Source organism: Charadrius vociferus, unplaced genomic scaffold (assembly GCF_000708025.1).
Source record: "Charadrius vociferus isolate BGI_N301 unplaced genomic scaffold, ASM70802v2 scaffold740, whole genome shotgun sequence".
Lineage (NCBI taxonomy): Eukaryota > Metazoa > Chordata > Aves > Charadriiformes > Charadriidae > Charadrius > Charadrius vociferus.
Window position 1 is genome coordinate 821799 of NW_009646517.1, and position 13696 is coordinate 835494.

Genomic DNA, 13696 nt, shown 5'->3' on the forward strand with positions numbered 1-13696 from the left:
TTGTACACTGCAGCGCTAATTGGAGGGCAAAGAAGCCAATTTAGCCTTTACAAATGAACTTTATCACAACCGCAGGAGCTGTTCTCGCAATTCTGAGTGGCCACCGCCCGCTGAAACTCCTGCGTTCACAAAGGTGGAACTCCAGCGCTCATCTCCCGAGGAGACTTCAAGAGGACTCCCTAGAAGGAAAAAGCTTCCTTCTGCAAGGACATTTCTGCATACCAGCTAATGACATCAACCTCAAACTTTAACTTTTCTGACTCAAGTGCTGTCAGACGATAAAGAATGCAATAAAGAGGTAAGAAAACGCACTGAGATTTCTCAGAACTAGATGTTAACTGATGAACTGGTGGTGACTGCTGAACACTAAGTGTTCTGTGCACATAGTGAAGGTGAGACACGGAGAGCCTATGCCCGTGCAAAGCACTCTCAAGAATTATCAGCACCCAGAGCATGCCTTACCTGCAGACAGTCCACCGATATCCTCTGAAGAGATGCTGCCGAAAGAGCTACAGTGCAAGCTAACACGTTAGGAAACTTAAGCAAATGCTACATTTACATTTTCATTTCTAGCGAAGAAACAGGCAAAAATCAGTTGTCCTTTCTCACCTCACCATAATTTGTGTTTCTTACAGCCGAGTTATCGCTGAAGCAGTCTCCAACCCAAAATACCAACATGTCTCGAGCCACATCACCCTACACGCCAGAAGGCAAGCTGGAGACAGAAATAAAAGACTACATGACGACGCGTTCAAAGAGATGGGACAATTAAAGGGAAATCTGCTTCTCCTTCTGCAGGATCCCGACTGGTGCATTTCGTGGGTCTGTGCAACACAAATTAGAAGGTTCTACTGTTAATGCAGCGCATCAATTTTACCGTCAACGGGAACGGGAATAATGTATACATTCTGCACAAAAAGATAACAGACTATATACATATGTATCTTTTAAATTATTTTATTTTGTGTAAGCTAAAAGGAAATTTACACACTTAAATCTCAAAAGACCTTGGGCATGCACATTGACCTTTTTAGAGGTTCTTCTACATAGCTCTCTTTTTTCCATAGGAATTTCCCCAGACATTTACAACCCATAGTTTTTTACTGTATATACAGCCTAAAACCATAGCAATCTATGATTATGTCATTTTACACTGTGCAAAATCAAACAGGAATAGTGGTACAACAGAACATAAAAAAAATTTAAACAGGTAAATTTCATTGTAAGACATTCATATAGTTTTGGTCCTTCTTTTCCAAATCAAACTGATTAAAAGCAGAGAACCTTCTAATGACCCCAAAAAATCAAGTGTTTAGACAGTGATCCATAACTGGAACAAGAAGTTACTGACAGCATACCTTTCAAAAGGCTATACAGGGACTACTATTGAAGTTTAAGAACATAAAAATTGATCAGCCAACCAATCAACCAGGGGGAGGGGGGGAAGGGGGAGGGAAGAGAAGGAAAAAACACATCTTAAGCTTGTTAAAAGAGAAGAGAAATTACTGGGTTTTAAAGAAACAACAACTGAAAACCTGCAAAAGGGACAACTTAACCTTTTGGGTTTGTTTTTCTCCAGCAACACGAGTTTCAATATATGCAAGAAAGAAAAAGACGCTCAATGCAATCTGAAAACTTTTAAGGGGGACTTCACAGATTGTGAAGATTGACATTTTCATTATGTGTTTCAAGGATTTTTTTAGTTTTTTTTTTTTTTTAAACTTTTTAAAGTTTTGTAAGAAGGACACCACCAGTGTATTTCACAAAGACATAAATGTATACACCCCAGCACAACAAAAAGAATAGATCTTCAAAAAGATTTACCCCCAATTATTTACATTTTTCTCTAATATAAATTTAGGACTCCAGTATGTAAATAAATATACATTATTATGTATACCTTTCTAGTGCTGCTTACCAACAAATCATCTGAACTTGATTTTTTTTTTTTTTAATTAAAGCAAGATTGCTTTTTACGACCCACAGAGGGAAGGAAAAAAAAAAAATCAATAGAAAACGTCCAATTCACATCACTTTAGTCTACCTTTTCTTGGCAGCTTGTTGAAGGTGTTAATGTGGCTGGGAACATCAACACCTTGGCATGCATGAAAGTTAAGTCAGGAAGGCTAGAAATCACCTTGGCAGCCTCTTCACTAAGATGTTCTTCCTTTTTAGGCTTCCTGTTGAGAAGAAAAGAACAAAGTGCATTAATCCAGTACCCGATATCCCTCGAATCACTGAAAGAACCACCGCCTGAAGCAATGTTCTGGCAGTTTGTCTCCCATAGATAGGCACTTCTATAAGCTACTTGAAGGTAGTCTAATGTTATAATACCTCCCTGCCTACCAACAAAACATTAACATAGAAAGTCAGCAAAACGTTCCTGAATAAGGAAGAAAAAATTAATCTATTCAGATGCTAATTTTTAGATATTTTTCTTTTTTTGGCAGGTTCCAGTGTGCCATTCTGGGACCACTCACTTGAAGAAACAACCATGCCCGTATTCTAGGGATAAGACAATAGGAGCATTAGCTCTAAGCTACTTAAATCCAGCATAATCTTTCAAAATAAAATGCAAAAATCTCGAAACGACATTAAGAAGTTCCTAACTTCCTTCATAATACTTTTAGAATAAAGAGAATGCTGTGTTTCCGACATGACCGTACTCAGATTAGACATCAAACTGCTCTACATCGTGATTCACCCCCCCCCCCCCCCCCGCCGGGCTCATCAGCAGCAAAAGGTGGCTCACAACTTGTGGCTACTTGCTTTGAAGTGCAGTAGTACATGTAGCCATAATGATACAAACAGCAGTTCGGGAATCACTGGTGTTTACTTTGCCTTTTGCATTATTCACAAGAATTACCGAGCGCAAATGAGTAAAGAGGTCAGAATCCCATGTCGCTTGGTTTTCACTATTACGCAAACCCCTCGCATTTCCTAGGTAAAATGAAGCCTGGCTCACACGGCAGCCGAAGACCCCTTTCCCCTGCCCAAACATCCATACTTTACAGACACCTGGCTTATCTTTGAAGAGCGCTACCTGTTACTAGAAATACTCAGTTTTCCATCAAAAATTATTCCAGTTCCAAAAAGGCACCTGCTACACCCTGTAATGACATCAGAAATTCTAGCTAAATAAGCTCCCTAATCTTTGGGGGAAAAAAAATCCAAAACAGAGACAAAAGGCTCAAACCAAGTAAACTGCCTTTCCCTAGAACACTTCCGAAATTTCCATTCTACAGCTTGTCTTAGCTATAAACTTTAAAATGAGCCCATGAGAGGGCCATCACCACTCCGATCACGGAGCAGCATGTACTTATATTTTCTTTTGTCAGCACCCATCAGGATCGTTTCCTGAACTGATCAGAGATCAGGGGAAAGCGAAGGGCTACGTGTTTGCTTCAGCAGCAGTCTCAGAATTTCTTAGCTAGGAGGAGAAGAGAAAAAAGAGCTGGAGTCAAACTCATCCTTGACATCACTGATCATTGTGTTGACACTGAACTATCACTTTTGTTTGCTACTTGAAATCTCCACTTGATGAAAGATCTTTAGACGAGGCAGCCTAGATACTAAATCTGACTTTCCTTCACTAGAATAGCAATATTTTCTTTTCTCTGCTGCAGTGGAATTTCATGAGCCACTGACTAGGCAGATTACCAAATTCTGGAGGATAAACAAAGCTGCGCGCTGGATTTACCGAAGGAAGAAGCAGAGAGCCAGCATGTGCCTCCTCTAACAACCTCACAGTCAGCTCTGTTTGCACTCGACGGACTATCTCCGAGCTGTTGAAATGTGGTTGTCACCCACCACTGTGTTATCAGTATCTGGTGCCACTATTAGTAATCACTTACCACAAGCCTCTTAAAGGTACAAACTCCTGATGAACAAGGACTTACAGCTAACAAAGGAGCGTTTGACAGAGGAAGCCAAAGGAAGAGGGCTGACTCAGAGATCTGCATTAAAAGGAGTTCCTGTAATTGTTAATCAGGCACCGAGGAGGAGCTCACACACTCCTTGCTATTTATACGCTTCTTCCTCCTCTGCTCAACTGCGGCACATGAAGCAATGGCACTGCTGGGTCCCAGAGGCAGCGCTTCATTTTATTTGGTGGTCATACGCAGGACCTTTATCACAGGATGATGCTATTGCTCTTGCTGTACTACCTGGTCTCTGCAACGTCACTGCGGAACACGCGCACCACGGAGCACACTCACATGTGAATCGCACTCGACCACGGAACGCTCCCCTCCTGGCCGGAGGCCCTTTGCAATAATTTATCTACTAAATGTGCTTTGTAAAAAGTATCTATAAAGAAGGACAATAACACAACAAATGTTATTTAACTATGACCAAGTTACTGCTATAGATAGAATCACTTGCTAAGGAGGCAAACCCGTTTTTTAAATCATCTCAGTGCAGAGAGGGATGAGATAGCCTGAAGTCTCCATTCTTTGATGGAGAGGGGCAGGTTCCTCTAGAAGACAATAAAACTGGACACTGCGAGGACCCTTTCTGGCTAACAGTCAGCCCCTTCAGCAGCAAACAGCAGCAGGGCAAACCCTAAAAATGACTTTCTAACTCTCTAAACTTAAAAGACAAAGTAGCATCATCGCTGCAGGCTGTTTTTACCCTTAAAACTTACCAAATTGCCTAACAACCACAGTGCCTTTCGATAGAGGCAAGAGGAAGAACCGTGTCAGATGCATTAATTTCAGCCACCACTTTTGCTGAAGTTGTTCCCGCTGTCAAGAGATTCTTTTGCTAAACCTTGGCCTATGGGGGGCTGCTGCAGAGCTTCTCTTAATATCTATAGCTACCATGGCTTACAGAACAGACACCCGAGTAAGTGGATTGTCAGTGGCAGCTATACTACCTCTGCCTGCTTTGGAACCAGATGTTTTGATTACTAAACCATTAAAGGACGCAGCCCTCGCTCAATAAAAAGGGTCCCTGCCTATTAAGGTATTAAAACTACCTTTTACAGAGCATTTTGGCCCCATCCATCTCTTCTCTTACACTAGGTTACAGTTCCTCCTGAGACAGAGGACAGAGGGGATGCCCTTACCCAAGCAAATAATTGCAAGTCCCTCTACCTGCTGGCACGAAGTTTCCTTTTCAAAGGCACGTTAGCATTAAGCTGCAAGAAATTAGTCAGACTGACAGGCAGGACAGTTGTTGGAAGACAACTTAGCAAGAAATAGGGAACGCTTTGTCAATGTGTCACTCACACCTCCCTGTTCTGTTTTGCATTCCAACCCCTTCCTACAGCCTTCAGTCTTTCAGGACTTCAGTCATCTCCCATTTTTGCCAAGGGTTTTGTGGATGGCACCAGCAAGGCCAGGCTCTAACAGCAACAATGAGTTGATTAGAGAAACGCACTTTAAAAAAAAAAAAAAAAATAATCGCTCTGTAATTAAGAGTTAGCCTGCTCCATCCAACACCACCCACAAGGACTATTTCCAGTTTAAATGAGGGTTTCGGCCATTTCTTGGAAAGGTATCAGTGCTCTGCCTTCCTTCAAAAAGACAGCAGATAAACTTTTGATCTCTGCCAGTTCTGTGGAACTGGGCAAGACTGCAGAGTCTCGCTCGGTGGAATGCTGCACTGGATCCCTGACCTTCAACGCTTACTGCTGCCGCCAAGGTTTCAGGCTCAAGCTGAGGGGGAAGTTTCCCCTCCTCTCCCAACGCTTTCCTTCTGGGAAATTGGCTTCCCAGCTTCAAGAGATCAGTTTGGAAGCAAAAGACAGGGCTATTTCAGACAAAGATGACTCTTCAGATGGCTTCCCGCAACGGAACAACGGTCTTTCCACTCTAAACTCTACCCTAAAGATCCTGAGTTCAGACAAGTTACAGACATGGGATAACCTCAGCACAACTGAAGTTGCCATCGAAGTGGTGTTAAGCCACCGGCCACACCTTCAATTACCATGAATGGCTAATAGTCCCCACTGCCAAGTTTGCGGATGAATGTCATGCTTCTTGAGCTGGCTATACCCAGCCGCTCCTATTTTGAAGTCTCTAGTTCGTCAAAAAAAGACTAAAAATCTCAAAAGAAAAACAATTTTGTTAGAAAAAGCTAACATAGTGCAACACATTTGGCATGCTTCTGAGATAAGACCTTCTTATACCTCTGAAGGCTTCTAGCTTGAAAAACAGACTGCTTTTCTTTCAGAGAGCATGAAATCAGAAGAGAGAAAAAAACACTTGGAATTTTTAAAAGTGAGAGTTGACAGAAACATACAAAATGTATTGAACAGTGAAAACAGCTGCTTTAAAACAGCTAATCCTTGTGCATTTCTGAACTTAACCGCAGTGTCCCAGGTCCCCAGCCTGATGTACTCCTACAGCACAGACCTCGAACCTCTTCCTATCAGTAAGCAATGCCTCCCAGAACGAGGAAAGAACTTTGACATCTGGATAAAGAGTGGATAAAGAGCTTTAACAGAGCGAGTAAGAGCTTTCAAGTGCACTGTGGAAGCATTGGGAAAACCCCCAAATCCCTCATATCAAAAAAGAACAACACAGAAAAGTGAAGGTCAACATCCATTTAAGCAAAGCAGACTTCCCTGTTCCTTGGTAAAGAAAAAGTAAGCTGGGATATCTTAAAGCAAGCAAGCAGGTACAAATCTATGAACAGAGATAAAATAACTAATGATACATTTGGAATTCGTATGTCCTGCTGGGAATTTGTGGTTACTTTTAAATTAGACTTAGGAGTGTATTACAAAAATATTTCAAACGTAACTATGTTTTCTAATTAGTGGAAGTCAAACTTCCCCACTAGCGGATCTTCAGAAAGAGTACATGCACTCCATGGATAGGAAAAGAGGCAATCCAAAAGCCCAGACACAAAAAATCAGCATTGAAGTGTGGAGTTCCCTCTACTGGTTCTCCCTTGAAATTTCACGGCTTGTCGATCTTTTTTATTCAGTGTTCACTTTGAACATTTTCACTGCAGGAAAACTAGCAAGATAGTTTTCAAGAGCTCTTTTAAAACATGTTCTTTCATTGGGAAAACTATAGTTTTAGGAATTTTAAGAAAGCCAGCTACGTCCCACCATTACAAATCGCTACGTTTGCCACAACTCCCTTCAACCGTGCCTCCTCTGCGAGTGCTGTGCTGCATGGAAACGCATCTATTTCGTTTCAGAGTGTCAAAGAAACCCTAAAGCTCACCTATAAGAGAGGCTGCGTTACTATTTATTACTTGCAAAGCAACTAATATTTCTTGCATGTTAAAGCATGCACTTCCTCAACAATAGAAACTTCTTATTTGGTAAGAATCACTCAGCAATTCTTTAATTGGCACAGACATTAATTACGTGTTAAGACAGCCCAGGATCCTACTGCTAAGATACACAACTCAAAAAATAAACCCAAAGAATACAAGCTTATAAGTGGAGAAACTATCCTGCACCCATTCAAGAGGCCAGACTTCAAGGAAGACATTTGACATCTAAAGCCTTTCAAATAGGCTCTACCTTTAAAAAAAATAGTACAGAACTTCACAAGAGATCCATGAAGGGGTCCACGAGGGACATCCTAAACCAACTACGCGCTTGTAACAGCAAAATCAATCTGTTTGGTCACTGAGGTTTTGACAGGTACTAGAAATATATTGGAAGGGACAAAAACTGTCATAATTCATAGAGAGTTTTATAATTTTACTTGTGGAACATTCCATATCTATAAATTACAAAGAGGACCGAGGAGAGTCTTCCGTCAAAGTCCTCGACCGCTGAACTGCGTGGTTCACTTTACCCTTCTGTTCTTAGGAATCAGCTCTGTTCTTCAGAAAGTCGCTCCTTCCAGTTCCTTCTTTGGCTCTAGCTTTTCAACTTATGTCCTGGTGATCTTTTCCTTTCAGCTCATGAACTGGTTCCCATCTTAATTTAGAGTTTTACGATAATTTGAAATATGAACTACAGTACTATGAATTTCATATTTAAATGTAATTACTAAATTTCAGCCTTTTGATCATTCAAGAACTTCTGACCTAAACCAGCACACGCATTCACTCCTCACATTTCGTGTCACCCTAAGAAAAAGAAGAAAAAAGCGCAACAAAGAGTATTTACCTTGTGGACGTGCTCGCCTTCTCCACAGTGGACATGAGTCTTGCAAACGCATCAGTCACTCTGCTGCTTGCATTGGAAGTTTCCAGTTTTGAGGTTGTCAATTCATACAACTCAGGATCCACACCTTATAGTATAAAATGATAATCAGTGATGGTTGGAGGCAAGTATAGCCATAATTAGCCACAGACCAACTTGCTAGAGACTGTTTTCTGTAAACATCTGAATCATTTTTAATTTCAAGATACATGACAAGAACATGACAGAACACGTCTGCATTTCTAAAACTCTCCCCACCCTTTTTCAGTAGCTTTTATCGTTGCACTACAAAATACACACACATTGGATCAAGTCTGGCATACAAGGTCTCAGTCTAAGAGCAAACAAAACAAATTTGATTTACCTTTTAGAGTGAAACACCCGTAAAAATGTCAGCTGTGTTAAAAAGGATTGTTTCGATGACTTTAACTCTTTGTATTAGAAGAATGCCACACGTTAACAGGGATCAACTCTTTAACGAGAAATTACACACAACACTGGCATGCATTAGAGTGCATTTAGCATCTTGCTTTTCACAAGAGGTTGTGCTAAAAAATTTTTAAGTGAGAAAAAGCAGCTTTTACGACACACACAAGCGGAATGGCATCAAAAAAGTTACATACTAATATGTATAACCCTCCCAAAACCTTTAGTCTCTGCTCCCTTTTCATCTTTCAAGAATTTATAAAGCATCGAGTATCTGGATGTTTCAGCCTTGATTTTAGTTTCAGATATCTTAAGTCAGATGCTTAATTTTGACATCACATACGTTGTGAATGGATTTCCGATTTTATCAGCAGAGGCCGTTCTGAAAACAATGCAAACAATGGAAACCTCCACCCCCAAAAAACCCATAGGTATGGGTGAAATTCTACCTGTTTAATATCAAACGTCACATCACAGTAGGAAGGAGCTGTAAAATTTCCAGGTATTAAGTATGTTTTCTTTTTAAAAGTTTCTAGGAATTCGAATTACCAAAACAAATCAGGAGGAAAGACTGTCACAACACATTTTGTTGCTCAGAAGCATTTTAAATCGGTGATATTCCTCTAGCTACAGTTTCAGCTATTTTACGCTTCATGGGTTTAAATGAAGTGTGCATACGTGCCATCCACAATTATAAATATTTTTCACAAACAGCGTAGAATTTTTGTGCGGAAGCATGGTGTTTTAGAGACACCTGCATTCTAAACAAGTTTAATTCTGGTGCCAGCTGGTTTGGACAACACAGAAGCATTTTGTACTACCGCAGAACAAACGTTGCAAATACTTGGACACGACGGTCCCGTGTAGGCGCCTAATATATAAACCAGCATTTATAAACTGATGCGCTGATGATTTTACCCAGTTTACTCGCCTGGATCAAGACACTTTTAGAAGTATTTCTGAAAAATACCCAAAGCTTACTAAATAATAATAATAATAATAAAAAAATGCCTCCGCCTATCGTCCTGTCTTTTCCACCCGGTAATTGCAGTACTACGTGAGCAAACAAATGAGGTTAATAATCCTCATGCCTGCTTTGCATGAACGCTCCCCAGGCAGTGTCTTGACCATTCGTCTTTTGTGCCCAAGTGAAGTACTCTTTCATTGTTAGGAAATTAAGCCAACCAAAAAGTAAAATTAAAAAAAATCATCTGGTTAAGCTGCAGGAGGTGGGAAGGGGAAGATTTGCTCCATTTAATATGAGTTGAGTAGCAGTTAATCAGTTCTCCTTTCAACCTACGTTTTTTAAGTCTGTGTTTTCAAAGTCAATTTCATCCAGTTTCAGGCAAAACATCAAAATATGTACTGTCCTGAGACCAGTATACCAAGACTTTAAGTATTGTCAGATGTTTACAGAACTCGGAAATCGGAAAAAGCCCAGCTATTCCGTGAAATCCCCACTTTCAAACAGGGAGAGGAAGACTTGAAGAAATACACTTTAACTTGCAGAAGCCTGCGAAATCCCATTAAGGTACAAATTGTCAAGCTAATTGAAACAAGGAGTCCTTTGACATGCAACTCTGCAACAAATGTTAAATGCAACCTTATAAGTTACATCATTTAGGTATTCACGTTTACGGTCCTGAATTCATTTTAGTTGTAGTGCGATGTCACCGCTCAATTTACTGTTCTTTAGGAACCTCTTACTCGGCTACATTTATGTTAAACTATCGACATGAAAAATAAAACGATACACTAAATCTGGGGGAACATACTAGAAATGAGTTAACTCCCTGTTCATGACGTAGAATGCAAATTTTAGTACGAAGCGATTTTGGCTGCTGATGGAATCAGACTGAGAAGAATACAGTGTAGAGCTATAGTGAGTAAAATTAAGGTCTTCAGAGAAAGAACAAACTTCTATTACTGATAAAAGTTTCTTCTTTAAGCCAAAAGATCTAACAATTTGTCTTTCAATTATTTTCGTTATTTTTAAGAGTTGCATATTCTCCGTTTTATTCGAATCATTGGAGAATATTTAACCAAAGCACTGCAAAACCTTAATGAGATATTGAAGGAAAGTTAGCCAACCAAACCCCACACAAAGCTCCTAAACACACACACAAACACACGAGCTGCAAGCCAAGAAACAAATGACTTTCCCAGAAACAAGTCAGGAGGAAAGAAAAGCCAAAACCAAAAAAAACCCCTCCAAAAATAGGCACTACAGGGCATACCAGGGAAGGCAGTAATACCTGTAACTTGGTGAAACAACAACAACATAAAAAAAAATAATACAATAAAAGGCTAACAAAGTATCGCTCCAGTAATCGGTTCAAGCGTGCACAGCATCAGGACACAAGAACGTACCCAACTGCACGAGCAGTACACGTATGGGGTACTGACGACTTCTGTGTCGGTAGACTTGCACACACTTCAAAAAAGAATCTGCAGGACTCAAGCATCTTGAATTTGCTACCTATCACTTGCAAGACAAACCTGCCGTCTTTCATCTGATAAGGCCATTTCTCAAGGGTGGAATAAAAAGACATTTGGAAGGCGGTGCCATGTAATTGCCTTCAATGATCAGCTTTCAAAACTAAACAAAGCAGGTTTTTAAAAACAAAAAAATACAACAAAAATTATAAGCGCTTATTTGAAATGTGGGAAAACCCCAGACCTCTTAAAAATTGATTTTTTTTAAATTCCAAATTGCTGAGGGGGTAAAAAAACCCCTTTCCTCTAAAGAAAGTGATTATCATGGCTTCAGGCATTGCATTGAAAGGGTATTTGCCTTATCTACCTAACCTATGCACTGAGAGAAATCCCAAAAATGTTCCCTTAAATTCCTGCAGAAATTTATTCGAAGCGTAGGTTTTCACAAGCTCGCGCAAAATACTCAGAGCACGTCAAAACCCGGCGATAAATGCATTCAATTACTTTCACGTATTATTCAGTGGAGAGAGTGGTGGTTTTGTCTCCTTTTAAGGGAGCAAGTTGCAGATAAAGTGCTTTGGTTTTCTAATTAACATTCATTAGCTTCTGATGTCCCACAAACATGCAACTATCCTTGTTTTTATGATGAATGTTGTTAAAACACTTTTTTCACTGTTAGTAGTTCACACGAAGCAGAAATTTACAGCCTCCTGGAACCAGCAAAGACCAGCGGGGTTGTGATACGTTAAGCCCCATAACTTTATATTCACACGTAACTTCCAAATAACATCATAATCCTATGATCTGGAGGCACTCGTTCGGAAGAGAGAACAAGCCTTATTTTTTGGGAATCCTCCCATCTACAGCATTTTTCAATTTTTCTTAAGCGCTTCGAAAAGTTAACTTTCAACATTTCTCATGCGAACCAAGTGTTTTAACATCTTATTTGCAAGAGCGTAAGAGCCATTCATTCCTTCAGCACGTGGCAAACACCGAGCTGACAGTACCTTTTAAATACCTCGCACTCGATACAAAACATCAGCGAACAGAACACAGATTAAAGGAAACAAAACGCAGCAGAAAGACACTGTCGAGAAACGCAACGTAAAATTTCTCCTTGTTTATAGGAAAGTCAAGTGATGTGCTCATGCTTTTAGTAAGTCGTTACAAGATTACAGTTGTGGTTTTAACACTCTGCTGACCTGGGATTGTGGTGGTGCTGCTAGAGCTACTGTCATCCACGGGCCCAAAGAAATCAAGGTTCAGAAGAGTGGAACCTCCACTAGCTTGAAATTCAGTGACCGTGTTGGTAGGCAGCCATATAGAAGGTAAGCCAAGGGAGGGGTTTATGTGTAAAAAGGGGTAAGACACACACTTGAACATGCAAGTTATAATTAGTACTCAGTACGCAATTTAAAAATCGACATGAAAACAATGCTTACAGTATTAGTTTGTACCTTCTAAAAATGTTAACAGCTTAATTCAGTGCACATTTCCTCATGTACAATGCAGCAAGGAAATCAACACTAGTAACTTTAAAATAGATATATTTATTTCAATCTAAAAATGAAAGAGAACCAGCACGACCCAGAGAGAAAGATGTGATCAGTTAAAGGGAAACAATATAGAGATCAATTGATAGTTGGAATATAGCAGGCTTTTTCTCCCCTCACTGAAATCAAAAGCCTTTCTTTCGTCAGGAAGACTTAGCAGATCCCCAGAGAGCAAAGAACCAAAAAAACCCCAACCAACTTTAAAGCTTTATTTAGCAGCTTTCAGCTATTAATTAGCATTATCTTAAAGCAGTGTGAACACAGGCCAACAAATGCCACTGATTTCCAGTTCCTCACTGGTAAATTATACTGTTCCCCTTTAGTACTAAAACAGAAATCAAACCCAGATACATTTTAAAGAAGTTGTTTGTTAAAAAGAAAGCATGATGATTGACTGAAGTAATAAGACACCAGACAACAGCAAAAGGGTCCATCCAGGCTTTCCTTCAGCAGCATTGATATCGCTATCCCCACTCTTAACGTCCCACATGTTCTGGCACAACACCGCGAGGGAACACCAGTGCACGGTAAGAGATGCAGTTTATTTTAGCCTGCTTTTGAACGACTTGCGTGTCACGAATTAATTGCTGTTAGCAGGCTCCCCTCGTAAAGGTATCGCTTTCTTTACAGGTTGCCGGACTGTCAATCGCACAAGTTGGCAAAACTTGTTTTATTTCCTTTGCATGCACTTACATTGCTGAGACTGGAGGCGGTGGCACAACTCACTTTGCTATTAAAATAGATATAGGTGAAGGGTCTTTTATGTGGTAACTATATACATTTACAGATACAAATAAGTTGGTAGCTACCTCTGATTTCATGTACTTGCTATAATTAGCTCTTGAGCGTAAGCAAAAGTGATAACAGATGAAGTCCCATTTTTGAAATATAAAATTATCTGTAAATCTGAAAACTTTCAGCTCAAGAAGCGTATCTTTTGCAAACAGTTCCTGGTTGAAATATTGTGCTTTGAAGTAGCCACTCTACACAAGTTTGTCATTCAAAGGACGTCTAAAGAGATAGTTCATTGGTGAAAAATACTTTTAAGAAGTAAAACTTGTCAATCTAAAATGCTCATTTGTTCAGAGTTTCATTATAACCTGCAGTTATGTCTGTAATGAAGTGTTAATATTGCCACTGTGTCATTAGCATACAGCAGGAA

The 13696-nt window shown here is 40.0% G+C and overlaps 1 protein-coding gene across 1 annotated transcript in view; it reads right to left on the reverse strand.

The window, feature by feature from the left end:
- Positions 1 to 941: 941 nt before the first annotated feature.
- Positions 942 to 13696, reverse strand: part of AFTPH (aftiphilin) — a 35913-nt gene continuing 23158 nt past the window's right edge. Inside the window, exons 7-9 of the mRNA XM_009884961.1 lie at positions 12184 to 12267; positions 8084 to 8207; positions 942 to 2180 (exon numbers count right to left, since the gene is read on the reverse strand). Of these exons, the coding sequence (XP_009883263.1) occupies positions 2036 to 2180; positions 8084 to 8207; positions 12184 to 12267 (353 nt within the window). The 3' untranslated portion in view covers positions 942 to 2035. The remainder of the gene's footprint in view (positions 2181 to 8083; positions 8208 to 12183; positions 12268 to 13696) is intronic.